Source organism: Prionailurus viverrinus, chromosome D2, assembly GCF_022837055.1.
Source record: "Prionailurus viverrinus isolate Anna chromosome D2, UM_Priviv_1.0, whole genome shotgun sequence".
In the NCBI taxonomy this organism is placed as follows: domain Eukaryota; kingdom Metazoa; phylum Chordata; class Mammalia; order Carnivora; family Felidae; genus Prionailurus; species Prionailurus viverrinus.
The window spans coordinates 62,193,975-62,221,871 of record NC_062571.1 but is presented as its reverse complement, the minus strand read 5'-3'; the positions used below and the strand labels follow the sequence as shown (position 1 = coordinate 62,221,871).

Genomic DNA, 27,897 nt, shown 5'->3' with positions numbered 1-27,897 from the left:
AAGAGACGGTGACCTCGGCCACTGCCCTGAGCTCTGCCCGTCTCTGCCATGAGGCGGGCACCTCCTGGGCAGAGTGGGCCACGGGGGCCATCCTGAAGCAGCGGTGAGGCGGGAGGAGGCCGTCAGGCCCCGTGAGGGGTGGGGGCGCCATGGACAAGTTCCGGATGATTTTCCAGTTCCTGCAGTCCAACCAGGAGTCCTTCATGAACGGCATCTGCGGCATCATGGCACTGGCCAGCGCCCAGATGTACTCTGCCTTCGATTTCAACTGCCCCTGCTTGCCCGGCTACAACGCAGCCTACAGCGCGGGCATCCTGCTGGCGCCCCCGCTGGTGCTCTTCCTGCTCGGCCTGGTCATGAACAACAACGTGTCCATGCTGGCCGAAGAGTGGAAGCGGCCCCCGGGCCGCCGGGCCAAAGACCCTGCCGTGCTGCGCTACATGTTCTGCTCCATGGCCCAGCGGGCCCTCATCGCTCCCGTCGTCTGGGTGGCCGTCACACTGTTGGATGGCAAGTGCTTCCTCTGTGCCTTCTGCACTGCCGTGCCCGTGACTGTGCTGGGCAACGGCAGCCTGGCGCCCGGCCTGCCCCCACCCGAGCTCGCCCGCCTGCTAGCCCGGGTGCCCTGTCCCGACATCTATGACGGCGACTGGCTGCTGGCCCGCGAGGTGGCCGTGCGTTACCTGCGCTGCATCTCCCAGGTGAGGGGGTGCCACGGCCTTGGCATGGGTCTCCCCTCACAGCCTGGGGTCCCTCTGGCAAGGCCCAATCCCTCGCTTCTTGAAACGGGGCTTTCTCAGGGTACAGTCGTGTTTCTCAATGGATTGGAGCTCCCCAGACTGGGCTGGGTCTCCCCCTCAGACGGAGCTCTTTGGGACAGGGGCGTATTTTCCCAACTGAGGCCAGGACTTCTGAAGGCAGAGCCGTGTGTCTTCCCTGGATCAGCACCACCTGGGAAAAGTGATGTGGCTACCTCAGCCCAGAGGCCCGTCCTGTCTCGAGACCCCTAGAGTGGACCCAACAGCTCAGGCAGCCCCACCTTCTCCATCCTGAGCACCGGCTTAGAAGCCTGGTGTATTTGCATCCTTTTCTTCTTCCAGGCCGGGGAGGTGGCGAGGCAGGTGGGTGGCTGGGCCATTTGGGTACATTTCCCTGGCAAATGCCCCCAGTAGGTGCCCCTCTGCTCAGGGAGTGGGATCCGAGGGTCCTGGGTCCCCTGGAAGGGAAGGTTTGGGGAGGGGATGTACTGTTGGGATGCACCCTAAAGGCAAGGGTGGAGGGCCCACTGATGGGCCAGAGCTTGGTCCTCCCCAGCCCCACTCCCTCATCCTCTGCCCCCTGGACGTCCCCCACCTAAGCCCCCAGGCCTCCCCTACAGTCGCTGCAGCACGGGGAGGAAGCGGCAGCAGGCCCTGGCAGCAGATGGACCAGGGGCTGTCAGGGGAGGGGCAGGGGGCCGGGCCTGCCCTGCCAGGGCTAGAGAAACACTCTGCTCTGGCAAGTCCAGACCCCTGGCTCCCCATCTCCGGCCCTCCCGTGGGGCCCGTGTCACCACCACCACATGGATGTCGCACTCTGAGTGTATGAGCTCTGCTTCCCTCCCAAACCACTCCCTCCTTTGTGGACACTTGTGCCATCGTGCCAGGCCTCAGGGCCTGGGGCAACTGTCCCTCCACCCGACCTTTAAACCACTGCATCATAAACCAAAAGGTCCCCCAGGGGACATGCTGCCTGGCCTATAGACATGTTTCATCTGGCCTTCCAAGTGAATTCAAAATTCAATTTTGGAATTGGTCTGAAAACCTCCTCTGAAAACCAGAAATTTTCCCATAAAATTCAGATTTCTGGCTTTACTTAAAACCTGAAGATATCTTGGGGCGCCTGGGTGGCTCAGTCGGTTGAGCGACCGACTTCGGCTCAGGTCACGATCTCACGGTTTGTGAGTTCGAGCCCCGCATCGGGCTCTGTGCTGACAGCTCGGAGCCTGGAGCCTGCTGCGGATTCTGTGTCTCCCTCTCTCTCTCTCTCTGCCCCTCCCCCACTCATGCTCTGTCTCTCTCTCTCTCTCTCTCTCTGTCAAAAAATAAATCAACATTAAAAAAAATTAAAAAAAAAAAACACATGAAGATCTCCAGCCCCACGGGGTGCGCATTTCCTCTTGGAGCAGCACAGGGGATGCCTGCTCCCCCCCCCCCCCCCCACCCGGACCAAGCACGTGCTCTGCAGCTCCCCAGCCCGTGTGTGCTCTGCCACAACACCAGCTCCAATTACAGGCACTTACCTCGCATCCTGGTCCAGCCAGACACTTCTCTGTGCAGCTGGGGGCTGATCCAGAAGCCCAGGTTAGGAGAGCGTCCTGCCCCGGGCCTGACTGAACTATCAGCAGAGCAGATCTGGCACCCAAGCATCTAGGGCTCTCCAGCACAGAGTCTGAGCAACTGTCTTATTTGTCTCCGTGACCCTTGAGGGCCCAACTCAGAGCCCACACAGAGAAACCTCGTGTAGTGCTAGCTACTGAAAGGCAGACAATGCCAGGAGCCAGAGGACAGGTACCAGACTCAGAGGACGAAGGGTCACTCTGGCCCTGGGAGGTGAACGAGGACATAGTAATAGTGGCTAACAGTTCCTGAGCGCTAAGCACGTACCAGGCTGTGTGCCGTGTATTATTACATTTAGTCCTCGCAGAAACCCTATGAGATATGTACCGTCAACAACCCCATTTTATACGTGGGGAAACTGAGGCACAGAGAAGCCAGACACCTTGCTCCTGGTCAACTGGTAAGGACTGGAGACAGGGTCCAAAGCCAGGCAGCCTAATTCCAAGGTGTGCCCAGCTAACTCCTGTGCACTGAGTGCCAGGCCCACACATCGGGCATTTTACTCACATGATCCCATTTCCGTGCCCATTTGACGGAAAAGGAAATGGAGGCCAAGAGTTAAGATCATTTGCCCCGTCAGTCCTCTTTTCCCTAAAGGCCCTGACATACAGAGTGCTTTGGGGGTTCAGCCAGGCTTGGGATGCTGGAGAGCAATGCCAGCCGACTCCCTCCTCTCTCCCCTGCAGGCACTGGGCTGGTCCTTCGTGCTGCTGACCACACTGCTGGCATTCGTGGTGCGCTCTGTGCGGCCCTGCTTCACACAGGCCGCCTTCCTCAAAAGCAAGTACTGGTCCCACTATATCGACATCGAGCGCAAGCTCTTCGACGAGACGTGCACGGAACACGCCAAGGCCTTCGCCAAGGTCTGCATCCAGCAGTTCTTCGAGGCCATGAACCACGACCTGGAATTGGGTCACGCCCACGGGGCACTGGCCACGGCCCCCGCCGGCTCGGCTGCCCCAGCGCCCCCCGAGGGTGCTGAGGAGGAGAGGGAGAAGCTCCGTGGCATCACGGATCAAGGCGCCGTGAACAGGCTGCTCACGAGCTGGCACAAATGCAAGCCGCCCCTGAGGCTGGGCCAGGAGGAGCCGCCGGTGGGCAACGGCTGGGCGGGGGGCGGGCCCCGGCCTCCACGCAAGGAGGTGGCCGCCTACTTCAGCAGAGTGTGAGCTGTGGCCAAGCGGAGAGGCGAGAGAGGGGGTCTGAGCCCATGGCCTCTCAGACCCCCAAACCAGATGGGAAGATGAAGTCTGCAGGTTCTGGGCGGTAGGCCCCCGGAGCAGACCCACATGCCCGGGCATTTACCTGCCACTGAGGCAGGAAATTTGGAGCTGGACGGGGACCTTAGTCCTCCAGCTGTGACACAGCAATATGAGTCAGAAGGGCTCAGAACTGGCTCGTGGGGGTGGGGGGGTGGCAAACTCCCACCTGACCAGCCCCTCCCAAGCCACTTCACCCCTGCTTCGCTATCTCCTCTCAGGTTCTACAGCCATCCTTGCTCTGGATTGCTACTGTCTCTGCTCCCTTATGCGCAAGTCTCAGGGAGTGGGGGGGAGGGGGACGTCCAGTCATCTCACAAAGCAGGAATCCTGATTTGGGTCAGTATCCTGACCTGGCTGAGAGTGGGCCGTGAGGACATGGCCCACGGCCTCACCCGAGGTCGCACACCTGCAGTGCTAGGTGATGACACAAGATGCCAGAAGTTCTGTCTACTTAGGGGAAGCCAGAGTGCGTGGTCACCACAGAGGCCACCCAACAACTTGAGTATATTTATTTAGTGCTGAGCACAAGTCTTCCTGCCTTAGCCATTTGAGCTGCTGTAACAAAATACCACAGACTGAGTAGCTTATAAACAACAGAAATTTACTTCTCACACTTCTGGAGGCTGGCAGTCCAACATCACGGCACCGGCACGGTCACGTTCTGATGGAGGCCATCTTCTTTGTTCAAAGCCGGCACCTTCTCAAGGGAGCTCTCTGGAGCCTCTGGTCAAGGCACTAATCCCATTCGTGAGGCTCTGCCTTCATGACTTAAGCACCTCCCAGAGGCCCCTCCCCCTAGTACCATCACCCTAGGGGGTCAAGATTGAGCACATGAATGGGGGCAGGGGGGAGACACATTCAGACCATACCACCCTCCCTTGGAGGGGTCCTTGGAGACCACCTGAACACCTCCTTCACATCCAGGTCTTGCGGAAAATCAGACCTCCCCTGAGCTCAGGCACTTAGAAAAAAAGCTGAATTTTTCCCCATTTTCTCAGAAACCCTACTCCCTGGGAAGGGGTCTCTAGAGTGCTAAGAGGCTCTGCCCTGCGATGACGGGAAGGAGGGTGGAGGAGTGGAAGGGGAGCTGCCTGCAGTGGAAACAGCTCAGGCTCCAGAGCCAGAGAAAACTGGGTCACATGCTGACTCTGCCAGTTACAAACTGCGTCCCTCGGGCCAACTGCTTCCTTTTCTGTGCCTCAGTTTCCTCATCTGTATAATGGGGCACCTACCTGATGGGGTTGTTAAAATCATGAAACAGGTGAAGGGTGTAAAGCACAGAATAGGTACTCAGTATGCAGTGGCTCATGTGTTTGTAGATTTCTGAACCTGACAGCTTATCCGACACTGGACAGTACGGGGAGGGCGACATAAGGAACTGGAGACACCTTGTCGAGGAGGGAATTGAGGGCCAGGAAGATGTAAGTCCCACTCATCTAGGAATTCATTTTGATCTTGATCCCTACAACATCGCTTTAATAATTTCCCTTCTTCCCAACTACTCTTCCCCCCATTCCCACTTCTAAGACTCAGCCTGAGCTCCTTTCACTATTTGGGAGGAGGACACGCCCAGCGTATCAGGAGGTACAAACGCCAAGGAAAGAGCAAGGTTTTGGGTCAGGCAGATTGGGGTTCAAGAACTAGAGCTGTAGGACCTCACTAAATCCCTCCAAACTTCAGTGTGTCTATGTGAAAAACAGATCTTAAAAAGACCTGCTTTTCAGAATTATGGTGAGGATAAAGGAGGATAACTTTTGAGGAAGAATCTGGAATGGTGTTTGTCACCTGGTAGGATCTGAATAATAACCACTGGTCCTTTCCGTTCATTTCTGCACAGGGACAAGCACAACTCAGGGAGGCCAGTGTGGCACTCGGCAGTCCCACCGTCACAGAACCACAAACGTTGCAGAGATGACACAGGGGGGAACTTGAGGGAGGTCTTTCCCTTAATCATAGGGCTCATCTAGCCTGTCCTTGGACAGGGCTCTCCCCTTTAGAATTCTTTTTTTTTTTTTTTTTTTTTTAATTTTTTTTTTTTTCAACGTTTATTTATTTTTGGGACAGAGAGAGACAGAGCATGAACGGGGGAGGGGCAGAGAGAGAGGGAGACACAGAATCGGAAACAGGCTCCAGGCTCCGAGCCATCAGCCCAGAGCCTGATGCAGGGCTCGAACTCACGGACCGCGAGATCGTGACCTGGCTGAAGTCGGACGCTTAACCGACTGCGCCACCCAGGCGCCCCCCCCTTTAGCATTCTTGACCCGTGACTTTCCAGCCTCAGCTTGCACACTCCCACAGATGGGGAGCTCATGACCGCTTTCTGGGACAGGCTGGGCAGCTCTGATGGTTACAAAGGGGTTCTTGCAGCAACTCGCCTTCTTGTATCCACCCACCATCCGGTGGTCTGCGCACAGAGCCTCAGAGAATCACGGTGCCAGCCCTCCTGAGATGTGAAGCAGTGCCGGGGGAGTTAGCTGAAGTATGGACAGAAGACCCAGTGGTGGGGAGGAGGACCGACAGGTGCAGGGCGGCTCTGAGGGAGAGGAAGGAGCCAGAATAAGGTAGGGAGGCCGTGGCCTGTGCATCCTGCTAGCGGTCAGCATCAGTCTGGTGGCGCCTCTCCTCCAACCCTCCTGGGGCCTCCGTGGCAGCTCCTGTCCAGTGGGGGTCAAGCACAGACAGCACTCCTGACACTGGCAGGGAGGACAGGCCCAGGCAGGATCTCCCGGAGGGCCCCCCTGCCTGGCCCCTGAACTGGTCCCCCTGGTGTGCAGCTGGCTCAGGAGGGCAGGCGCGGGCCAGGCGCTGCTAAACAGGCAGCCCAACTTCCTCTCCTCTTGCACCGCCCTCACCACCCGCCCTCCCCTGCCTGGCGCCTGAAGGCGGCTGTTTTTCCACTCACTGCTACTGCCCGAGTTCCATCCTGCTGTTTCCTTCTCTTCCTGGAGTTAAAACTTCTTAGAAAACAGCGCCAGGCCGGCCCAGGCCCTGCTGGTCTCCAGCTCCCTGCTCCAGTGCAGAAGAAAGCGCAAGACAGCCCGAAAGCACTTCGGGTCAGGGCCGCCCTGCAGGCCCACGCTCCGCGGAGGCTGAAGCCACTGGTTGTCGCCCGCAACTAGCCCCAGGTAAGAGGAAGGGCCCTTCTCTGGGGTGTGCCAGGTGACGGGGAGGATGGGGAGGATGGGCGGGCTGCTCAAGGCCACCCGGAGGGATTGTCCTGGGAAGAAAGGCCCCTCCGAGACTCCTCACTCTGGACCCCGCCAGTTGTGCCCCTCCCAGCCTGTCCCACTTTCTGTCCCGACTGCTGTTGTCAGAGGTCCCACCCAGGCCTAGATGTGACCCCTTCCTGGCTTGCGAGACAGGGCCGGTAGTCTCAGCCGATGGCCTGGTTTCTTCTCTGTTCACTACCCCAAGGATTCAGGTATCTTGTACCCCACTTTGGGCAGCTTCTGAACCCATGAAGGCTCATTAGGAAACTTGAAGCCAAGAGGGGAAGAGCAAGAGGGAGAGGAGCCTGCCTTTAACCCATTCATCCCTGGCAACATTATAAACTTTTTCCCAGAGAGTGCAACCGGAGGCCCTGGGCTGAGTGGGAGGGAGTCAGGTCCCTCCTCCTGCTCCTGGCTCCCCACGTGGTCACTGCCGGGGCCCATCTGGCAACCTGGGCAGAGACCAGGAAGGGTGGTGGGTACAGAGGAGGTAGAGAAGGAAATATGGGCAGGTCTCCCCTGCTTTGTTTGCTGCCCACTCCATCCCACCACTCCCAGGCTTCTTCTGGCTGTGGGCTTTTTTTCATCCCCAAATGGGGAGGACATAGGGCCACACCCTGGAATGTCTGCTTGTGTGGGTGGAGCCTAGGAAGGGAGTCGGGACAGAACATGGCTGGAGCCTCAGCCACTTCCTGGCAGGCTGCCAGTACCACATGGCAGAGCAGGCTGGGTATGGGCTGGTGGGGATGGTCAAGCCTTAGCCCATCAAGGCTGCCTGTCCCTGGCAGGCTGGGCAGCCCCCCGGGGAGGCTGCTTAGAAAGGGAGGGGTAATGGGTGGGGAATGGAAGGTTCACCAGGGCTCTCTGATGGATGAGCACAGAGCAAGGTCAGGAGGCCAAGAAAACAGAGGACTGACTTAGCTAGACCCACCCCTGTCCACTTCCCAAGCCTCCTTACATCAGGCTCGAAAGTCCTGCCCAGGCACCTCCATACTTTAATGGCCTCGAGCAAGGCACTTACTCCTCTTTAGACCTTAGTTTCCTGATATTTGCAGGAAGGAGAAACATGCCAGGGGCCTCACCTCTGGGAGCCACCCTAAAGACTTGACAGGGTGAGGTAGGGGGTTTCTGACGCAGAACAGTTATTAGGCATCACTTTTCCCCCTTTCTTTTCCCCCCAGCACCGCTAAGGAGAGAGCAAGGGCCAGAATGATTTGGCCTCTTTTCACAGATGAGGACACCAAGACCCAAAGAAAAGTCATGAAGTACATTGAAAGCCAGGATCTCCTAAACCAGTCCAGATGCTGAGGTCTCCAAAATGAAAAGTTCTCATGAATTCTAGGAACGCTGCACCAGGCTTACCACTGACCGAGTCCCCTTCCTCCACCCCACCCCACCCCACCTCACTGAGTCAGGCCCAAGTCCTTTACCAGGTCACCCACTCAGCTGTTATACCCATGGGCTACAGGCCTTGAGGACAAAACCCTCCAAGTAGTCCTAGGTCCCTTAACACATCAGAACTACTTGGAACCCCATATTCCCCAGGGCCACAAGGCCATTCTTAATCCCTCCTTCAAGGGAAGCTTGTGGGAGTAACAAGAACCTGAGTGCCTGAGGCAGACAGACCTGAGCATGAATCTCATCTCTGCCACTTACTTACATGTGACCTTGGCAAGCCCCTCCCCCTCAGGAAGCCTCCACCCTCTCTGCATACACTGGGGATATGACAACACAGTGAGATCCTGACCATGGGCAATGAGGGATGGAAAGCACCTGGCACCTAGCAGGGGCTCAGTGAGCAGTGGCTGCCACCACCCTGTCCACCAGGCCCTGGGGCTCCCCAAGTCTCCTTCCCATCTCACCAGCCTGGCCACACAAGATCCCCCCAAACCCTTTCAGTTTTCAGAGGCACACATTTATCACTCACTTACTGTCCCACAGGGAGCGCTCGGCCAGCCACTAGAGGGGCTAAGATGACAAGACCTCGCCCTGCCTTCAGATGCCTACCAGCCTGCATGCCTTCTTAGTCCCACCAGGAACCATCGACCCCAGGCTCCGCCTGCACCTCCCCTTGCAGTCGGTCCCCCAGCCGACTCATCACCATGGCAGCCCTGATTGCAGAGAACTTCCGCTTCCTATCGCTCTTCTTCAAGAGCAAGGATGTGATGATTTTCAATGGGCTGGTGGCACTGGGCACAGTGGGCAGCCAGGAGCTGTTCTCTGTGGTGGCTTTCCACTGCCCTTGCTCACCTGCCCGGAACTACCTATATGGGCTGACAGCCATCGGTGTGCCCGCCCTAGCACTCTTCCTCATCGGTGTCATCCTCAACAACCACACCTGGAACCTAGTTACCGAGTGCCAGTACCGGAGGACCAAGAACTGCTCGGCCGCCCCCAACTTCCTCCTCCTAAGCTCCATCCTGGGCCGTGCAGCCGTGGCCCCCGTGACCTGGTCTGTCATCTCCCTGCTGCGCGGTGAGGCCTACGTCTGTGCTCTCAGCGAGTTTGTGGACCCCTCCTCACTCACAGCTGGGGAAAAGGGATTCCCACCAGACCATGCCACGGAAATCCTGGCCAGGTTCCCTTGTGGGGAGGGCCCTGCCAACCTGTCAGGCTTCCGGGAGGAGGTCACCCGCAGGCTCAAGTACGAGTCCCAGGTAAGGCTGTGCAAAGGGAAGTTGTTCCTCTTTCTTCCCTAGGCGACGGCTGGTGGGGAGGTGCTGGGATGGTCCAGCCTTAAAGGCAGAGTTGTCCTCAGGGGCTGAGGTCTCCAGGAAAGCACTAGATTGTCAGCGTCAGGTGTCTGAGCCGGGTAACCTTTGAGTTAGGACTTGGTGAAGCAACTTTTAAACATTAAAGGAATGTTCTGGCTTAGACTAAGCCTCGATTCCAGTCACAGATTAAACCTCTACTTCGGGGCGCCTGGGTGGCTCAGTTGGTTAAGCGGCCGACTTCGGCTCAGGTCATGATCTCGCGGTCCGTGAGTTCGAGCCCCGCGTCGGGCTCTGTGCTGACAGCTCAGAGCCTGGAGCCTGTTTCAGATTCTGTGTCTCCCTCTCCCTGACCCTCCCCCGTTCATGCACTGTCTCTCTCTGTCTCAAAAATAAATAAACGTTAAAAAAAAAAAATTAAAAAAAAACAACAAAAAAAAAAAACCCTCTACTTCACCCAGATTGAGCACGAACCCTTGCAAGCTTATGAAACAGTTGCTGTCAGCTAGGAGGTGACACGTTCCTATTCTGGGAAGGACCCCGGCCCAGCACAAAGTCAGCCTTCAAGTGCTGCTGTCATAGGGGAGTCCCCCGAGCCAGGAAGGGGTGTTGACTCAGGACGCAGTGGCTGCTGCCCTGATCCTAGCCTTAGCCGTGGCTCAATTCTGAAGGAGCAGAGGTCAGCCTGGGGAGAGAGGACAAGGGCAGAGACGGGGGCAGAAAACACAGCTAGGAGTATTAACTCAGAGCAGCAAGGGATGAGGGACACAAGGAGAGCACAGGATTTTCTAAACAAACAAATAAAACACAACAGAGAAGTGAGTTCAAGGGAGTGAGGACAAAGACGTGGAATCACAGCCATAAGGGCCGGTTTCCCTTCTAGAAGTAGAATCTGCCCTCAGGGGGTTGTGGCTGAGGTTCGGTTCGGCCCAGCCCAGCCCAGCCCAGCCCAGCCGGAGCCCTCTGACCAGCTCCTCCCACTTCCTCCTGGGGCGGGTGAGGGTCTAGGCAGCTCCTTGCCCCTCCTCAACCCTGCCCCTTCTCTGGCCAGCTCTTCGGGTGGCTGCTTATCGGCATGGTGGCCATCCTGGTGTTCCTGACCAAGTGCCTCAAGCATTACTGCTCACCACTCAGTTACCGCCAGGAGGCCTACTGGGCGCAGTACCGCGCCAACGAGGACCAGCTCTTCCAGCGCACGGCCGAGGTGCACTCGCGGGTGCTGGCCGCCAACAACGTGCGCCGCTTCTTCGGCTTTGTGGCGCTCGACAAGGACGACGAGGAGCTGGTGGCCAGGTTCCCCGTGGAAGGCACCCAGCCTCGGCCACAGTGGAACGCCATCACGGGCGTCTATCTGTACCGCGAGAACCAGGGCCTCCCGCTCTACAGCCGCCTGCACAAGTGGGCCCAGGGTCTGGCGGGCAACGGCACGGCACCAGAAACCGTGGAGATGGCCCTGGTCGCCTCCTGAGGGACCGGTTCCCGCACTCTTTGCCAGTGACGGTGCCTGGACTCAAACGGAACTCCACCGCCTGCTCACAGCATCAGAAGGGGATGATTTTTTTTTTTTTTCTTTTTTCAAAATTTTTTTTTCAACGTTTTTTATTTATTTTTGGGACAGAAAGAGAGCATGAACGGGGGAGGGTCAGAGAGAGAGGGAGACACAGAATCAGAAACAGGCTCCAGGCTCCGAGCCATCAGCCCAGAGCCCGACGCGGGGCTCGAACTCCCGGACCGCGAGATCGTGACCTGGCCGAAGTCGGATGCTTAACCGACTGCGCCACCCAGGCGCCCCTGGGGATGATTTTTTTTTAACTTCTTGGGGAAACAGGTCAGAAGCAAGGAACACAAAGCACCCTGGGATGTGGAGAGCTAGTAGACAACGTGGTCTGCTCCGACAGCAAGGCTCGCAGACCTGAAGAAACGCCCTGTCCTGCTGCCACCAAACACTTGGTCAACCGCTTTGGGGAACAGGCCCTTTCCCAGAACCAAGCCTTAATTAACTATGATGTGGACAACTGCTTACCGGTGGGACTCCCAAGTTGGGAAGCCCCGGCCAGCAGAGCCAGGTGAGCGTGATATCCTTGTGCAGGATATCGTGCACTTACCGTATGTGTGATTGCACGCGGATACCTGGCTCAGCAGTGCTCAGCCAGGAAGCTGCCCTCCAATGTAAGCCTCTGGCTTTATTTTATATACTTTAAATTTTTGATAAAGTTGTTCCTAGTATAAACGAGTAGCTTGGTGTCTGCATTATTGGATGGGCTATGCCACAGCAGGCTGGTGGTCACGGAGACAGGCCCAAATCCCATCCCCTTGGGATTGGCGGGGGGGATAGAGAGACTCTGAGCAAAATTAAAATGGATGGAAGGGAGGGCAGGGGTGCAGGGAAAGCCAAATGTTCCCACATGTGGGAAGGCCCTACGGCTGATGATGTCTTGATAGTTAGATTCAGTTATCTGATTTGATCTGGGGAACAGATAAAGCCTGGCCTGTCTCAGATGGAAGATCACCTTAAATTCCATGAGTCAAAAGACCCAACACTCACTCAGGAGGGTAGACTAGCTCCTATAACTTAGTGCTAATGACCAAAAACCAGAATAGCCCCAGCTCTGCCTCTCCCCACCACCCACACATGCCTACCTTTGTCTGATCGCCTCCATCATCTCTAAAACCTTTGATGCTCTCCTTGTCCCTGTCCTGCTTCCCAGCATTCAACCCAGTTACTTCCCATAGGAAAGCTCTCCAGTTCTCAGCACATTTAGAGCGCTGCCAAAGAAAACGTTTAATCCCCTTAAGACCAGCCAGAAAAGAACTGGCCTCAACAACTGAGTCTGTGCTGGCTTCCAAGAATTCTGGAACATACAGGATTATTACCAAAGGAGGTGGAGACCACCTTTCTGGGAAATTTACAAGGGTCCCAGGGAGGCGTGGGTGTGGTGGACCCAACATGTCCTCTTTCCCTCAGGTCTCAAGGAAAATCATCCAGCCAATCAATGCCCTCCATCCAAGGATCTCTCCCCATCGGGGCTATAGGGAGACACAGAAAAACTGTGGTCTCCCCAACTCACACAGCACAGCAATCTAGGTCCTCACCGAGCCTCCTAACTACCCGGCCCCACCACTATTCCAAGTAGGACTTTTTGACCCCATTTCACAAATGAGGCACCTAACTTAGGAGAGTCTGGATAATCTGGGCCTGGTGGGCCTGGGAGGAAACCTCCCAGGTGGTTCATGTCAATCCCTGCAGCTTTCCTCTCAGGTACCCGGGTTCCCCAACTGTCCTTTCTGGGGTCTGCCTTCATCCTCCTGTCCCAGCCTCACTGAGTCCACAAAAGGGCACAAGTGCTAGCTGAGTGCAGGCTGTGGGACTCAGCCTAGGGGAGGAGGCCCACTCCCTGGATCTTGCTGACCCCCTCTAGTTGGACCAAGAGCCTGCTGGGGCCAGAGTGAGATCCTGACCACCAGGTCATCAGACGTTAGCCCCTCCATTCTTGTCCCCAGCAAACTCCCAGGAAGGAGAGCGCCTGAGCTTTTCTAGGGGTCCAAGAGTCTGCTGCCTACAACCACTGAGCAGCCTCAGAAAAGGGTACAAATGAAGTAAACTAATACTTAAAATAAAACAAACAAAAAGGCAGTCTAAGAAAGCTCAAGTTCTTTTCCATCCTGACAGGATTACCCTAAAAGGTGCTGCAGAAAAAGCAACACTTAAATAAGAGTCCTCAGACAACACAGCTTTTCAGCCGCCCACACGCCTGAGATTCGCCAGGGCTGGCCCCCTGCCGACAGTGGTCATCTGAGGCCCGCGGGCCACTAGTCCTCCAACACGGAGCTCTTGGCTTCCACGTACTCCAGGGCCTTCGCCTTCACGGCCTGCACGTCCTTCTCAGTGCCGTGTTGTTTCTCATAGTCCAGGTAGCGCTTGAAGAAGAATTTCATTCGCTTGGGAGCCAGGCTGAGATGAATGACCCGCTCAAAGATGTCCCTGTGAGGAAGAGCAAGGCAGCATTTGCCTGTTGGCCCCCGGCCACTCGACTGCTGGCTAGATGTCACCCACTCGCCCTCTGGCCCTGGAGCCAGGCTGTCTGTTTTCCAGCACTCTCACATCTGTCTTTACATTCATTACCATTTTAAAGTCCTAAGGTGACCATGGGAAGATAGACTGCCACCCTCTTTCTAGATCAAACACCCACAGGCTTGGGCAAGGCACTAGTTCTTTCTGACCTCAAACCATCCATCCCTAATCCTCTCTGCCTTGTGGAGACACAGGCAACAACAGCAAGCCCATGAACATTCTCTATCACCAGAAGCAGGTACAATGAATTATGCAGGAAACCCAAATTTCCTGACTCCCACACCAGGACCAGCCTACCACCCACCCCAGGTTCCAGATACAGAAAAAGAGGTTGCAAAGTGAATGCCACAGGACCTGGTATGTCATGTCAAAGATGTTCTTCAGAGAGTGTAAGAGAACCGGGGATCCTGGAAGCTGACTGTGGGGCTAAAACTTATCCACTTGGCCAACGTCCCCCAATCCCCACAGTTAAATCAGCCCCGATCTGTCTTCCCCTCTCACCGGACTTCCTTCTGGCTGCCATGCTTAATGGTCATGTCGATGTAAACCGACCAGACATCAGTGCGCTTTGGGTAGGTGCTCAGTGTGTTCTCAAAAATGGCTTTGGCCCGTTCCGCATCCCCTAGCTGGAACTCCAGCTGGGCAAACTTGGCAATCACATCCACATCTGCAGGGAGAGGACAGCTCAGATACACAAAGCGGACAGACCCCTCAACACAGCACAATGTGCTACATGTCAGACACCGTCTGACCCCTGACTCCCTGCTCCCAGGTTCCAAGATGACAGTTGGGACAGTGGGGCAGTTTAGGGCCAAATACACAGACGGGTACTGATCTATGACTTCCACTGGAGAGTCTCTCTGGGCCCAGTAGGGAGAGGGGGCAGGGGCAACAAAGTTAGCACTAATTGTTTTTTGTTCCTTCATCTTTGAAGTTTAGCATCTGAAATGCAACACACGGTTACGTCCATGAGCATGTAATCAATAGAAAAATAGTTATATGCCCTCCACTAGGCTTTCCCAACACCACACCCCCCTCAGAGAAAACCCCCAATCCCTACGTCCAGATATCAGAGAGCCTAATGTGATCCGGAATCAGGCTGGAAGGTGGGGACGAACACTCACGCTCTTTATTGGGCAGACACTCGAGGGCTCGCTGCATCACACGGTGACTGGCCCCAGCCTGGCCCCTCCGCAGAAGAAAGGCACCATATTTGATCCAGACAGATTTCTCCTGCCTGAATCGCTTCAGCATCCGGTTGTAGAGCTCACCAGCTTCCTGTGGGAAAGAAAAGGTAAGCTACAGAGTGTGATACAACAGAGACAGGCAGCAGCTATGCTCATGAGGGGCTAGACGTAGCCTCAAACTCCAGTCACTGTGCAGGCCCAATTCTAGGTGCCTGAGGGAAGCAGAGAGGCTCACAGAACACATGAAGGAGCCTTACAGGTGGGGAGTCTCCCTATCAATCCTGTGCTGCATGGAAGTCCAAACAGGAGAAGAGAGAAGGTGAGAACAACATGGGGGCACAGGAGAGACAGAACAGGGACACTCCGCCGAGCTGCTGCCTCGTGGCTGTAAACCCAAGGGATATACACTAGGGGTCAGCTGTCCCTTCACTTCTTTCCACTGCCGGCTGCAGTCCTAAAGTGGAAGGGGGAGGAAATGACTCCGCCCACTTAGAAGCCAAACAAGTTAGGGCCCAGATGACACATAGCAAGCCTGTGGCAGGGCTGTATCCAGAATGGGGGAATTCATCCCTGTGACTTCCCTGCTGCCTCTGTGACTCCTAGGAGTTAGTTTCCGAGCAGCTAAGGACCCTCCGGCAGCGGGCCACCCAGATCAGACTCCTACCTGGAATTTCTCTGACTTGGTGTAGATGTCAGCCAGATGGAGAAAGACCTTGAGAGGCTCGTTGTACTGCACAGCCCGCTCAAAGACCTTGGTCAGTGACTCTGGAGAGCCGTACATGTTCTCTAGATTCAGCAGAGCCACCCATACATTCAGCTTCTCCTGCTCCTCTCTGGAGAGAAAGTCGGCACATGAGCTCCATCACCTCAGCCCAAGAAAGCCCCCACTACTGCCCAGGGATGCAGACTGGAACTATTTCTTCGTTCCCTGGCTCTATCCACATCCTCAGTTTCCAGCCCCTAGTGAGAACCTTGAGAGGCCCAGTCCCCACTGCAGCTCACACAGAAGCAGAACGCCAGCCCCTGACTGTGGGGGTTCCCCTGGCATCTGCCTCCATTCCTAGAAAGGAAGCCCACTAAATCTTAAACTGGCTAGATGTTTGGGCAGGAAGGAGCAGAATCTTCTGGTCTCTCTCTCCAAACTAAGAGAATGAAGCAAAGGATCACCATCCCTCCTCTTAGCTGTCAAAAAACTCACTCTACCCTGTGCCTGGAAATGGCCACCGAGAGTGTCCACACCCAGGTACGTGGAGTTATTTCCCCTGTTCTACTTCTGCTCCAAGTTAGGCCCCTTATTTCAGTGTAGGGACTCCTGTAAACCCTTAGCCACTTCAGTGAAGGAGACTATAAAATATTAATGAGCAGATCTGTTTCACAGATGGCGCAGCAATGAGACAAAGCCTGGGAACCCATGGGTGCGGGTGGCGGCCACCCAAACTGCTGTCGGCCTGCCGAAGAGGAAATGACCCACAGGCGGCAAGCTCTGCAGCCGGCGGAGACACAGCCCTCCCTTTCAAGAGCCACCCCCCCACCAAAGCAGGAGGACAAGGCCGAGACCTGAAGGAAATGGTCTTGAGAGCCCTCTCAGCCACGGCCCGGGCCTTCTCGATCTCTGTGGCCTGCAGGTGGAAGGCCATGTACTGCAGCCACAGGATGGAGCTGTTGGGGGAGCTCAGCAAGAGTCGGTCAAAATCATCTGCGGACTCTGGCTGTCGCCCGGGATCCATCAGTGCCTCCTCAATGCGGGACAGCTCTTTCTCTGCCTTCTGCTTCTCCAACATCCTTTCCTTCTTGCTCCTCTTCTGCTACAGAAGGCACAAAAGTTAGTGAGTAATCTGCTCCTCAGACCCTTGCAGAGGTCTGCAGATGAAGCCAAGAGTTGGCAGGGCAGTCAGTGAGCTCTGTAAATACTCCCCGGCCTGAGATTGCCCCGCCCTGCCAGGAGGGACACCCAGGCCAGGAGAGAGCAAAGAGAGACTAGCACCAAGGGGTCCCCTGCAAAATACGACACCGTGGACTGCTGTGGCTTGTCGTCCTCCTCACTGTCTGAGCTCTCTCCTCGAGGTGGTAAGGCCGGGGTCAGAGAGTCTAGCCCCACGTCCCAAATGAAACCGGAGGACAGCTGTAGCCGGGGCACTTCTGCTGGCCTGGTTGGCTTCCCCTGAAGGAGCACAAGAGGTGTGTGAGGAAAGCACTCAGCTCGGGCTGCACCCTGTTCCGACCCCATCCCACCTGGAGGAGCAGGGGCTCCCACCAGGCCCAGAGACCCTTGCTCCCTCCCAGGGCCAGGCTAGGCCCGCTCCACTGGAGAAACCATAGTAGTGATGTGAAAGCTTTTCTTGTAAATAGATTTACTTAGGCAATGAGCTTTTAAGACATATGTATGCAAAAAAACAAAAAACAAGAAGACAAACAATCCACCACCACCAGCAGCATACATATGCATACATATGTACACATCTGTGTATAAAGTGCCATACACGTGTAAGGAGATAGTAGAGCCAAGACAGAGAGATGAGAAGCGTTCCGGGGTGTAGGGATCTTAGTACCTACAGTCTGGGCAGCCGTTCCTCAGTCCTAATGGTACTGTCCCCATCTTTCAGAAGGGGATGCAGGTTCAGGAAAGGTTAAGCCTCCCCTTTATCTGCCCATCCCACTAATTTAATTCAGCTCCACTCAATAAATACTGATGAGAATTTCTTTTATGCAGCCCACTCCTTGGATAAAGCAGTGGCCCCACCTGGTCATATTTTACAAGAAGTGAGAGAAGAGGGTGGGTCGGAAACTGCCCAGCTCGGAGGCAGGAGACCAAGGGCTTCCCTCCCCAGGGCCGCCTCCTCTCTCCATCAATGCTGACCCTCACCTTGGGCAGCACACTCCTCTCTTCCACCTCCTCTTCCCCTTCCCGATAATACACTTCAACACCACTGTCGTCTTCCTCTGACGGAGCAGCTTTCTTCTGCTTCTTCTTCACTCCTTCCTGAGATGACAAGAGGGAAAGATGGCAAGCCACCCTTCCCGCCCAGGGGAACCCGCTGGCGGCCTGGGGCAATGCCCCCTCCTCTGCCCCTGCTGGCACCATCCAGCGCCCGGCTCCAAAGTCACACTGCTCTCGGTCTAAGAGAAGGCCACGTGGCGTCTGGCTGGCTCTGAAATGCTCTCCTGTGCCCGTGAGGGAGGCCATCCGCCCTGAGGGACGTACCTGTTCACTTGCAGGCTCCCGGCGCGGCCGCTTGCCCTGCTTCTTGGCCTGCGGTTTCTGGGACTCGCTCTTCTCCTTGCCAGGTGGCCGCACTGCCTCCTGCCCTTCCTCGTTCTTCTTCCCTTTCCTTTTCTGATTCTTCTTCTTCTGCTCTTCTTCTCCTTTATGCTCTTGCTCCTCTGCCTCCATTTTCCTCTCCTCTTGCTTTAGAAGTGGCAGTCCTAGGGAGGCGGGAAACACGTCCGGCTTCCCAGTGTCACCGGGGAGGAATGAAAGCTCTACCAGGTTCTTCTGGTGGTTCAGGCTACAACAAGGAGGGAGGACAATGAGGACAACAGAGGACAGCGGGCTCGGCAAACAGGCCTTTCTCTCCAGATCGGTCCAGTTTTCCGGGCCCTGTCCTACCTACTTGCAATCCGTTCAGTATTCTTTGGAATGACCTGTGCATTTTACCATGCTGAATAGTAAAATACAGGGGGCAGCTCTGATGTCCCCTTACCCTGTCCCCAACAAGTGCCGATGCAGAGAAAAGTCTCCACGTCAACTTCTGGGAGCTGAGGCTGGGGCGGAAGAAGGCTCCAAACAATGGGATTTTGTTCAGCTGAACATTGCACCAACACTACCTAAGGCGTTAAGTCTAGTTTACCTCTTGAATCTCCTGCCAGGACTCCTCGGAAAAGAGGGCGTATGGGGGTGGGGAAGACACCTACCTCAGGACCTTGGCTGTAAGCAGCTTCCCTTCCGGGAGGTATCTGTTATAAAGGGCTTTCTTGGACGGGCTGTACTGGGAGACATGTGGGTATTGGGCCAAACCCACAACAGAGGGGCCGAGGCTGACAGGAGAGAGACAAGAGTTGTGTGGTCACAGGGGTGCCTGGTGGCTCGGTCAGTTAAGCATCCGGCTCTTGATTTCGGCTCAGGTCATGATCTCACAGTTTGTGAGATCATGGCCTGCACTGGGCTCTGTGCTGACAAGCATGGAGCCTGCTTGGGATTCTGTCTCCCTCTCTCTCTGCCCCTCCCTGCTCACACACTCTCTCTCAAATATAAATAAGCATTTTTAAAACATTAAAAATAAATTAAAAAAGAAAAAAGAGTCCTGTGGTCATAAATACAAGAGAGTCCCAGCCTAGCCTAGTGCCTCCACTTTCCTAGGGACCCAAGTTGTGACAAGGATTTATGACACACACAAGTTCCTGGCATTCACAAGGATAAAAAGAGCTAGAAAAAACTATCAGGCATAAATGAAGATGGGACCGAAGGGCATTTTCCATCCCACACCAGAGCACCACAATGCATCTATCACGAATGGCCAGAGGAGATGAAAATGGGGAAATCGTAGCAGAGAACGCTGTGGTATCTGCTGGTTGTGAACGTCATGTGATTTCACTGAACAGTCACAAATCACCATCAAACACCAAACCAAAGGAAAACCAAATGAACTGAAAACTGAAATTGGACATGCCATGCTCTTTGGTGTCCAAAACACCAGTAAGAATAATTCAAAACGCTTTTAAAAGTATAAAACATCTCAGAATTTACAAACTGGTGGGAACTCATTGACTCCCCTTCCTTCATATTGTCTCCAGAGGAGGTGACCAAGGACCACCACAGACCATGGACCAGCACAGGCCGGGGAGGGCGTCACATTTGGCCCACGCCCCCACGCTCCACCTCACTCACCCAAAGAGCACACCATGCGGCTGGACAGACTTCACATAGCCCCTCAGGAGCTGCCCTTCCTGAATATCCTGGATGGAGTTAATCTCAGCATCAGTTATTTTGCTCTTCGTCTCCGGGTTTGTCCTAAGAATGAAAGGCTTATTATGTACACATACCTCAACCCTCCCTTTCCCATCCACTCCCAACTCACTTGTGATAATCAAACTCTACACCCAAGAATATAACTCTGGACCTGACTGTAGGATATGACAACCTCAGAGCCCAGCCCCACTCTCTCCTGAAGGCCTGTCAGCCTTGGCCTCTGAAACATCCATTTCTAACCATGGAACGAGCGGACTTCAGGCCAATCCACTTCATGACATGCCACTAACTACGGAACCCTGGGAACCAGATCATCTTCCCTTTCCAGGGCCACTGTGTGGCCACCTTGAATACCACATTCAGATGTCTGAACCTTGCCCTGGGCAGCAAGAGTCTGAGCAGACACGTTCTTGTGGCAATGTGAATGGCCACAGCTTTTCTGGATAAAGATGGGGCCAGGTAGAAAGTGCACAAGCAGAGAAGAAAGGGGGGAAGCCCAAAGTTCTGTGCAGCCTTTCCTCAGTGCCCTCCTTGTCTCCACCACAGACACTCACCTAGACGATCGCAGCGACAGAGTCAATACGTGGTCTGTAGCAGACAGGACGTAACACCTGGAATGAGAGCAAAAAGAGATGTTGACTTCTCAGCATCCCAGGAAACAGCAGAGGGACTCAGCCTCCTGTCCACAAGGCTGACCAACAAGCAAGAGTGAGGGGACATGACACCTGGGCTCTGTTCTTCATTCTGTCAAGAACGTGCTGAGGGACTCTGCACAAGTCACCTCCCTGAGCCTCAGTTTACTAGTCAATCACTACCTACTCTTCTTACTCAACAAAGGTGCTGGGAGTAGAAAATGAGAAGGGGCATGGAGCCCTCGGGAAGAGACGCAGAGCCATGTGGTGGGTACTCAGGAGGTGTCAGCAGCCTGACACTGGGTCCTGGCAGTGTGCAATCTCAGCCACTAACCACCGGAAACCATGACCAGTGACGACCTAGGTGTTAGGGCAGGATCACGGCAGCAGATCAGAGGATAACAGATCAATGAGTCCTAAGCAGGGGAGGCTTCCAGGAGGGAAAGCAGAGTTTACTCTTTGGTTAAGGTTTCCAAACTTCGTTCATTGAAAACAGCACTTAGCAACCCAAAGTTGCAGTTTCAAAATATAGAATCTTAGCGGTAGAAAGGATCTCAGCAACAGTCCAAAGTTTTCCCATGACACACACCTGCCTCCTAGCCCACAGCATCCTCATTCCCAAAGCAGGGGGGAACTTGAGGGATCATCTACATTTAGGCAATTAATTTATTATCCACATGGGACAGATAAATCACAACTGAACGTGATTCACAGGTTTGGCTACAATAAAATGTATTAAAATTAAATACTTTGCTAAAAGTCACATCTGCATTTTTAAAAAATGTTTATTTATTTGAGGGGGTGCAGAGAAAGAGGGAGACACAGAATCCAAAGCAGGCTCCAGGCTCTGAGCTGTCGGCACAGAGCCGGACATGGGACTCAAACCCATGAACAGTAAGATCGTGACCCGAGCTGAATTCGGACACTTAACCAACTGAACCACCCAGGCACTGCCACACCTGCATCTGTAAGCCCAAGAGGCAAAGCAGAGATGACCCTGGATTTCTCATTCCTTTTCTTTTCCTAGGCCCTGGCTATCTCTGTGCTGTTTAGCTCAGATAAGTGGTTGTGAATTTATTATGCAGGTGCTAGTGGCTGGCACACCTGAGGTGGGAAAGAGCATTATGACTTTCCAGCCCGTCTCCTCAAGGCCTCTGCTCCACTGTTAGTCAACTTGGAGTCTCAGAAGTCTGTACTATGTCAGGCCGAAGTCCGCCTCTTCAATGCTAATTTATTCGCCCTATCAAATGACTTTAAAACTCTGGGGGCGCCTGGGTGGCGCAGTCGGTTAAGCGTCCGACTTCAGCCAGGTCACGATCTCGCGGTCCGTGAGTTCGAGCCCCGCGTCGGGCTCTGGGCTGATGGCTCAGAGCCTGGAGCCTGTTTCCGATTCTGTGACTCCCTCTCTCGCTGCCCCTCCCCCGTTCATGCTCTGTCTCTCTCTGTCCCAAAAATAAATAAACGTTGAAAAAAAAAAATTTTTTAAAACTCTGAACCAGGCTCATTTTAGTGCACAAAAAATACCCCATAAAGCAGCTCCCAACTGCAAAAGGTTACTACCTTTCTGCAGAGAACACCTATAGATCAATTTTTTTCTCATTAAAAAGATGAATGCTTCAATAGGAAAACAAGCAAGCCACTTGGACAAGCAAAGAAAGCCAACCAAGAGGGAAAATGACAGAACTACACACCAAAATGAGAGATCAATTTTTGCCTAGTCAATGGCTGAGACTAAATATCAAGAATAGCCAGTTTTGACAGGGATGTAAGAAATAGTCATATTTATTGTTAACAGGAATGTCAATGAGCACAGTCTTTTCAGAGAGCATTTTGGCAAAATGTGTAACATTGTTTGGCCCATTAATTTTACTTTTGGGAATTTACTTCACAGATATACTTGTGTTCGTGTCCAAACATATGCACAAAGATACTCACTTCAACATTACGTCCATCAACAGAGGTTTAGATAATGACTAAATAAATAAATAAATAGAAAGAAAGAGAGAAAGAAAGAAAGAAAGGAATACCAAGAAATGTTAAAAATAAGGTAAAAGAACAAAGTAAATTTAGATATACTAGCACAGGAAAAGAAAAAAGTCCATGATAAACTGCTATGAGAGAACAAGCAAGTTGCAGACTATATATCAAATGAAATTCTATTCTTACATAGAAGAAAATTATACCTACAAAGTCCTGAAGAATAGAGACCAAGGTGTATAATGGTGAAAAGTGGTGGAAAAAGGGGAGCATCAGAACTTTTCTTCTTTGGGGCACCTCGGTTGAGCGTCTGACTTTGGCTCAGGTCATGATCTCACATTTCATGAGTTCGAGCCCCACATCAGGCTCTCCACTGTCAGCACAGGGCCTGCTTCGATCCTCTGTCCCTCTCACTCTGTTCCTGCCCCACTTGCACTCTCTCAAAACAAAACTTGTCTTTTTTTTCATACTATTTTTTCTGGTACAAAATCACCTATCACATCTATACTTTCTTTCTGTCTTTTTTTTTTAAAGAGAGAAAGCAAGTGAGTGCGCAAACTGGGGAGAGGGGCAGTGGGGGGGTGGGTGGCAGAGAGAGAGAGAGAGAGAGAGAGAGAGAGAGAGAGAGAGAGAGAATCTTAAGTAGCCTCTGCACTGGGCTCAGAGCCCGACACAGCCCCTGAGCCAAAATCAAGAGTTCAGACAGTTAACCAACTAAGCCACCTAGATACCCCTCACATCTATATTTTTAAAAAAGAGAAATTTAGGGGTGCCCAGATGGCTCAGTTGGGTAAGCGTCCAACTTCGGCTCAGGTCATGATCTTGTGGTTCGTGAGTTCAAGCCCTACATTGGGCTCTGTGCTATAGCTCAGAGCCTGGAGCCTACTTCAGATTCTGTGTCTCCCTCTCCCTGTCCCCCTCCTCCGGTCACACTCTCTCTTCCTCTCTCAAAAATAAATAAACATTAAAAATAAGTAAATATATACGTAAAAATTTAAAAAAGAAATCTAGGGGCGCCTGGGTGGCGCAGTCAGTTAAGCGTCCGACTTCAGCCAGGTCACGATCTCGCGGTCCGTGAGTTCGAGCCCCGCGTCAGGCTCTGGGCTGATGGCTCGGAGCCTGGAGCCTGTTTCCGATTCTGTGTCTCCCTCTCTCTCTGCCCCTCCCCCGTTCATGCTCTGCCTCTCTCTGTCCCAAAAATAAATAAACGTTGAAAAAAAAAAATTAAAAAAAAATAAATAAATAAAAAAGAAATCTATAATCCCACATAGAGCTGAAAAGGGAAAAAACACAAAAAATTTGGCCTACCTGACAACCTTCTGGGGGATGAAGTCTTCCAGGGGCATCTCTGAGTAGGAGTCACTCACGTGAAATATACTAACAGTTCCCATCTTCCCAAAGGGGAAGGAGACAGTCAGCCCCTCCTTGGGAGTCACCTTCACTACTCGGCCCATGGCCACTTCCCCTTTATCAAGCTTGTGAGGACCTGGTAGGAGAATGAACCAGATTCAGGGAAGAGAAAGTGAGCCAAGAAAGAAGGTGGAATGCTGGCCAACCACAGGCTGGGTGGACCAGAATGATCACGAAGACCCACATTACCATGCCATGTAGTCAGGAATCCCAGGGCCATGTGGTGGACAACCCCTCCTGAGACACTTGAGAAAACCAACTATGTTGGTAAAGGTGACTCAGACAGTAGCAGAGTGACACAGGCCAAAGAACAAAACCTCAAGAGAAAAAGTGTTCCCAGAAGGCATATACTACACTGGGCTTTCTGAGGACCCCAATACCTGAGACATCCTTAAACCCGGACACTACCTGACGACTTTTTCCCACTCCTTTCTACCCCCTCCCTTCCCTGACCAGGCATTCATCACCACACCTATAAGTGAGAGACACAAGAAGGCCTTGGAAGAATCTGGGCCAACCACTGTAGCCTTCAGGGCCTGGCCAATCCGGAACTTCTTATCTGGATGTTTCAGAACCTGGAAGGACAAGAAAATTCCTTTCATGTTTAAAGAGAGGTCTGTCATTTATCCAAAACTACTGTCAGTTATCCAAAACTACAGCACTTAAGTCTCTATATCAAGTATCTCCCAAACCATTCCCTGAATAAGTACATGGTTTCCTGTACCCACTGCAAACATATACCAGACTCTGAGTCGAGCTTAGGGAGCCTGGGTTTCCTCTCCAGGGATCTCAAGCACACTGACCTTGAAGCTGAGAGAAGTGAGCAACAAGGGAATCCTCCCCCGGATGTCTGGAGCAATCTCCACCTCAAGCCATTTCTTAACCACGTTGTACTAGAGAAAAAAAACAGGAAGGGAAATGGAATGGGATGGGATGGGATGGATATAAACATCTCTTTTCCCTTCATTAAAACACAGACTCTCCTAAAGTCACAGGGTTGAAGGGGCCCTGTTCCCAAGGGACAGGAATCCACCCTCTACACCCCACTGCTTCTGCCATTCTCTCACTTCTCAGGCTTCACTCAGAGTCTAGCTCTGAGCCTTTGCTAGGCTAGCCGACCATGCATCCCTCCTGGTGCCTCAGTTGATAAGAAGGCTAAAATGACCTCAGAGATGGCTTTAAGCAGCAGGAACAATTCCAATGACCGCTGCAGCCTTCTCCAAGTTCAGCTGTGCCCAATAACGGTTAATCCTCTCCAGGGCTTAACATCTGATTTCTTTTTATTTTTTAATTTTTAACATTTATTTATTTTTGAGAGAAAGAGAGAGAGAGAGAGAGAGAGAGAGCACCAGCGGGAGGAGGGACAGAGAGGAGGAGACACAGAATCCCAAGCAGCCTCCATGCTGCCAGCACAGAGCCCAACACGGGCCCTGACCCCACAGACCACAAGATCATAACCCGAGCCAAAATCAAGAGCCAGTCAACCAACTAAGCCACCAAGTGCCCCTAAATCAATTTAAATTTTGATCCTTCGCTGTTTATAGGGTCCTGCCCTAAACACAGACCCAATTTTCTAAGTCAATTCAACAAGACATTTATCAAGCAACCACTATGTACATGGCATCACAGTGATAAATAAAAACCAAACCCCACCTTCAAGATTAGAGTCTACAAAGAGTAAGTCAAATAAATATGCAAATAACCAGAGCAACAGAAATATGCTATAGGAATAAATAGAAGAACGAGTAATATGGGGAGATTATCTGTGCTGGGCCATAAAGGGTTGTAGGAAGAGAGGGTACTCTGGGTAAAGACAAGAAGGGAAAAAGAGAAGGTTTCCAGGGTGACTGGAACACAAGGTATATGAGGTCAGATTATGAAGAGCCTTAAGTACAGCTCTAAGGCATTGGGGGTTTATGAACCCCACCTACGGACAATAGGTAACTATAGGGATCAAGCATCAGTGACATGCCCAGCTAGAATGCTTATGAAAGAAGAATCTGGCAGCAATGAAGAGGAGCTATCCCTCAAGGTCAAGCCCCATCCAACTTTTTCTCTGATACATCCCAACCGGTACAGTTTTCACTATCTCTTCCTTTCTTAAACTCCTGTTCCACTTGGGATTAGAACACATAATCTGGCACCCAGGTATGCATTATTTTGCATTGCACTTGAACTTTATCAAAGGCAAACATCTAGAATCCAATGGCGCATTCACTTTAAATCTTGCTCTATATTGCTCTTTCCCTTTTGTACAATTAATCTATAAACATGCTGAATTGTGAGTTGCTTGCTAATTGTTTCATGTTTAGCTCCTCCATTAGGGCTTCTGGTCTTCCACAAACCGGCATGGTAGCAAACAGACTCAAATGTCTAGTGCTAATGGCCTTTGTCTCCAGCTCCTCCCCCACTTTCTTCTGAAAGAAGGAAGCATCACACTGCAAGGTGTGCACTACTCACCTTCTTCAAGAAGCAAATCACGGTCTGTCCAGCCTGGTACTGTTTAATCTTCTCCAAGGGGCTGACAGAGTGAGTGTTGAGAGCAGTGCAGCCATCCTTCTCCAGCTCACTGTTTGTAGAAAAGCAATGGAAACAGTGGGCCAACCTCTGGATAAGGCTTCTAGCTTGAAACCAGCTCCCCCAAATGGCCATGGATTGACTGTACCCCCTCATTCATGCCCACCTCCCACACTCCCACTTCCCTCCTCCAAGGAGAATGTTCATAATACCTACACGAGAGATAATCTTTTCCATTTCGCTCACCTAGGTACGAACAAGCTATAAAGTAGTAGCCTACAATAACCTTTACAAATTTAGGAAACAAAATTGTTTTACTTCTTTCACAATACTTTAGCTATTGCTTTATAGTTTGCAGAACTGCTCTGTCAAATAATCTCCACTGAATTGTGACAACAATCTTATGTGTGACTTAGGCAGGGCAGATATTCTTGAACTCATTTTATGCTCTTGAACCAGGAGTTGAAGTCAGGGCTCTGACTCAAAAGTCCAGGGCTCCGTCCCCTATGCTACTTTGCCATTATCATTGTCTTGATTCTTTTTCTTCTCAGGAAAGCAATAAGGGGAAGTGGTTATCAGCCCACAAATCACTTCAAAGGTATCACAGAACTCCCAACTCAAGTAATTTCTAAAACAAAACCAAACTTATCAATAAGACGGCACAAATAATACTGGTAAAACTGTAACATATAACAGGCACTGGTGACTATAGAAAAATGGAAACCTTCATATACCAATAAAAATTACAAATGCATATACTTTATGATCCATTAATTCTACCCTACAGAAATCCTGGTATAGATGCCCAGTAGAATGAGTTCAAAGATGTTCACTGTGGCATTATTTATAAAAGAGAAAAACTGGGAACAACCTTAAATGTCCCCCATCAGATGGCGAACATACAGAGTTGAGCCCATTCATACGATGGACCGCTATTTTCACTACACGCACAAGAGCAAATCTCAAAGACAAAATTTGGAGAGGAAAAAACAAGTTGTAAAATATTAAGTACAGCATGACATTTATGTAAAATGTGAAAACCACACAAAACAATTTTATAAATATATGTATATATATGTGTACATATAGTTGAAATACAAAGAAGTTGGATATGTATCAAATTAATAACGGGGAATCCACCTTCTGAGGGTGCAGAGAGAAGCCTCAGGAAGGGAACATCTGTAGAATGTTACTTCTTAAAACACACACACACACACGCACACACACAGAAAATCTGTGTGCCTGGCACTGTAATAGACAATTTATATACATTATCATAATGCTTATATGGTAGAATGAAAAAGCTTATTCCCTGAACAGATGCCACTGCAATGTCTCTGTTATTGGCTAAATTGTGTCACTCCCACCTCCAAGTTCATATGTTGACATGCTAACCCTCAGTATCTCAGAACATGAATGCATCTGGAGATCAGGAACTTAAAGGGGTGATTAAGGTAAATATGATGTCAGGATGGGCCATAATCCAGTCTGACTGGAGTCCTTATAGGAGGATTAGCCTACAATGCAATGACAATAAAACCTCATTAAAAACCGGACTTGAATAGACATTTCTCCA

At 52.2% G+C, this 27,897-nt stretch overlaps 3 protein-coding genes across 8 annotated transcripts in view; 2 read left to right on the top strand and 1 right to left on the bottom strand.

Annotated features, from left to right (window-relative positions):
• The window catches only part of PDCD11 (programmed cell death 11), a 56,616-nt gene continuing 28,719 nt past the window's right edge, over positions 1 to 27,897 (bottom strand). The window contains exons 22-37 of one of the 3 annotated variants that reach the window (XR_007145519.1): positions 26,265 to 26,373; positions 24,608 to 24,697; positions 24,277 to 24,379; positions 23,703 to 23,880; positions 20,340 to 20,396; positions 19,705 to 19,827; positions 18,732 to 18,854; positions 18,022 to 18,325; positions 17,683 to 17,799; positions 16,831 to 16,980; positions 16,377 to 16,624; positions 15,484 to 15,652; positions 14,757 to 14,910; positions 14,134 to 14,299; positions 13,229 to 13,542; positions 1 to 13 (exon numbers count right to left, since the gene is read on the bottom strand). Coding sequence is in view for 2 of the 3 variants with exons in the window: in XM_047826420.1 (XP_047682376.1) it covers positions 13,371 to 13,542; positions 14,134 to 14,299; positions 14,757 to 14,910; positions 15,484 to 15,652; positions 16,377 to 16,624; positions 16,831 to 16,980; positions 17,683 to 17,799; positions 18,022 to 18,325; positions 18,732 to 18,854; positions 19,705 to 19,827; positions 20,340 to 20,396; positions 23,703 to 23,880; positions 24,277 to 24,379; positions 24,608 to 24,697; positions 26,265 to 26,373 (2,263 nt within the window). In the remaining variant the exon portion in view is untranslated. Of the gene's footprint in view, positions 14 to 13,190; positions 13,543 to 14,133; positions 14,300 to 14,756; positions 14,911 to 15,483; positions 15,653 to 16,376; positions 16,625 to 16,830; positions 16,981 to 17,682; positions 17,800 to 18,021; positions 18,326 to 18,731; positions 18,855 to 19,704; positions 19,828 to 20,339; positions 20,397 to 23,702; positions 23,881 to 24,276; positions 24,380 to 24,607; positions 24,698 to 26,264; positions 26,374 to 27,897 lie in introns of those variants that run through there. The other 2 variants (XM_047826420.1, XM_047826422.1) reach the window with 2 other exon arrangements.
• CALHM1 (calcium homeostasis modulator 1) lies at positions 150 to 3,547 on the top strand. The gene is made up of 2 exons (XM_047826426.1): positions 150 to 701; positions 3,065 to 3,547. Exons 1-2 carry the CDS (start codon positions 150 to 152, stop codon positions 3,545 to 3,547), a joined length of 1,035 nt encoding a protein of 344 aa, XP_047682382.1.
• Positions 6,338 to 12,853, top strand: CALHM2 (calcium homeostasis modulator family member 2). Of its 4 annotated transcripts, none has more exons than XR_007145522.1 (5): positions 6,338 to 6,765; positions 8,031 to 8,114; positions 8,791 to 9,506; positions 10,612 to 11,106; positions 11,354 to 12,853. XR_007145522.1 is itself a non-coding variant. In XM_047826427.1 (3 exons), the coding sequence occupies exons 2-3, from the start codon at positions 8,952 to 8,954 to the stop codon at positions 11,026 to 11,028; spliced, it is 972 nt and encodes a 323-aa protein (XP_047682383.1). In that variant the 5' UTR covers positions 6,338 to 6,765; positions 8,791 to 8,951; the 3' UTR covers positions 11,029 to 11,219. The 4 variants fall into 4 exon arrangements, 1 of the variants encoding a protein (XP_047682383.1); XR_007145521.1 differs by having other exon boundaries at positions 8,031 to 8,158; XR_007145520.1 differs by lacking the exon at positions 8,031 to 8,114.

Bases quoted from the DNA above. Each gene is read 5' to 3' on its own strand.
- CALHM1 (XM_047826426.1), top strand. From the start codon at position 150: ATGGACAAGTTCCGGATGATTTTCCAGTTCCTGCAGTCCAACCAGGAG. The intron at 702-3,064 runs GTGAGGGGGTGC...TCTCCCCTGCAG, and splicing joins ACCTGCGCTGCATCTCCCAG to GCACTGGGCTGGTCCTTCGT.
- CALHM2 (XM_047826427.1), top strand. From the start codon at position 8,952: ATGGCAGCCCTGATTGCAGAGAACTTCCGCTTCCTATCGCTCTTCTTC. The intron at 9,507-10,611 runs GTAAGGCTGTGC...TTCTCTGGCCAG, and splicing joins GGCTCAAGTACGAGTCCCAG to CTCTTCGGGTGGCTGCTTAT.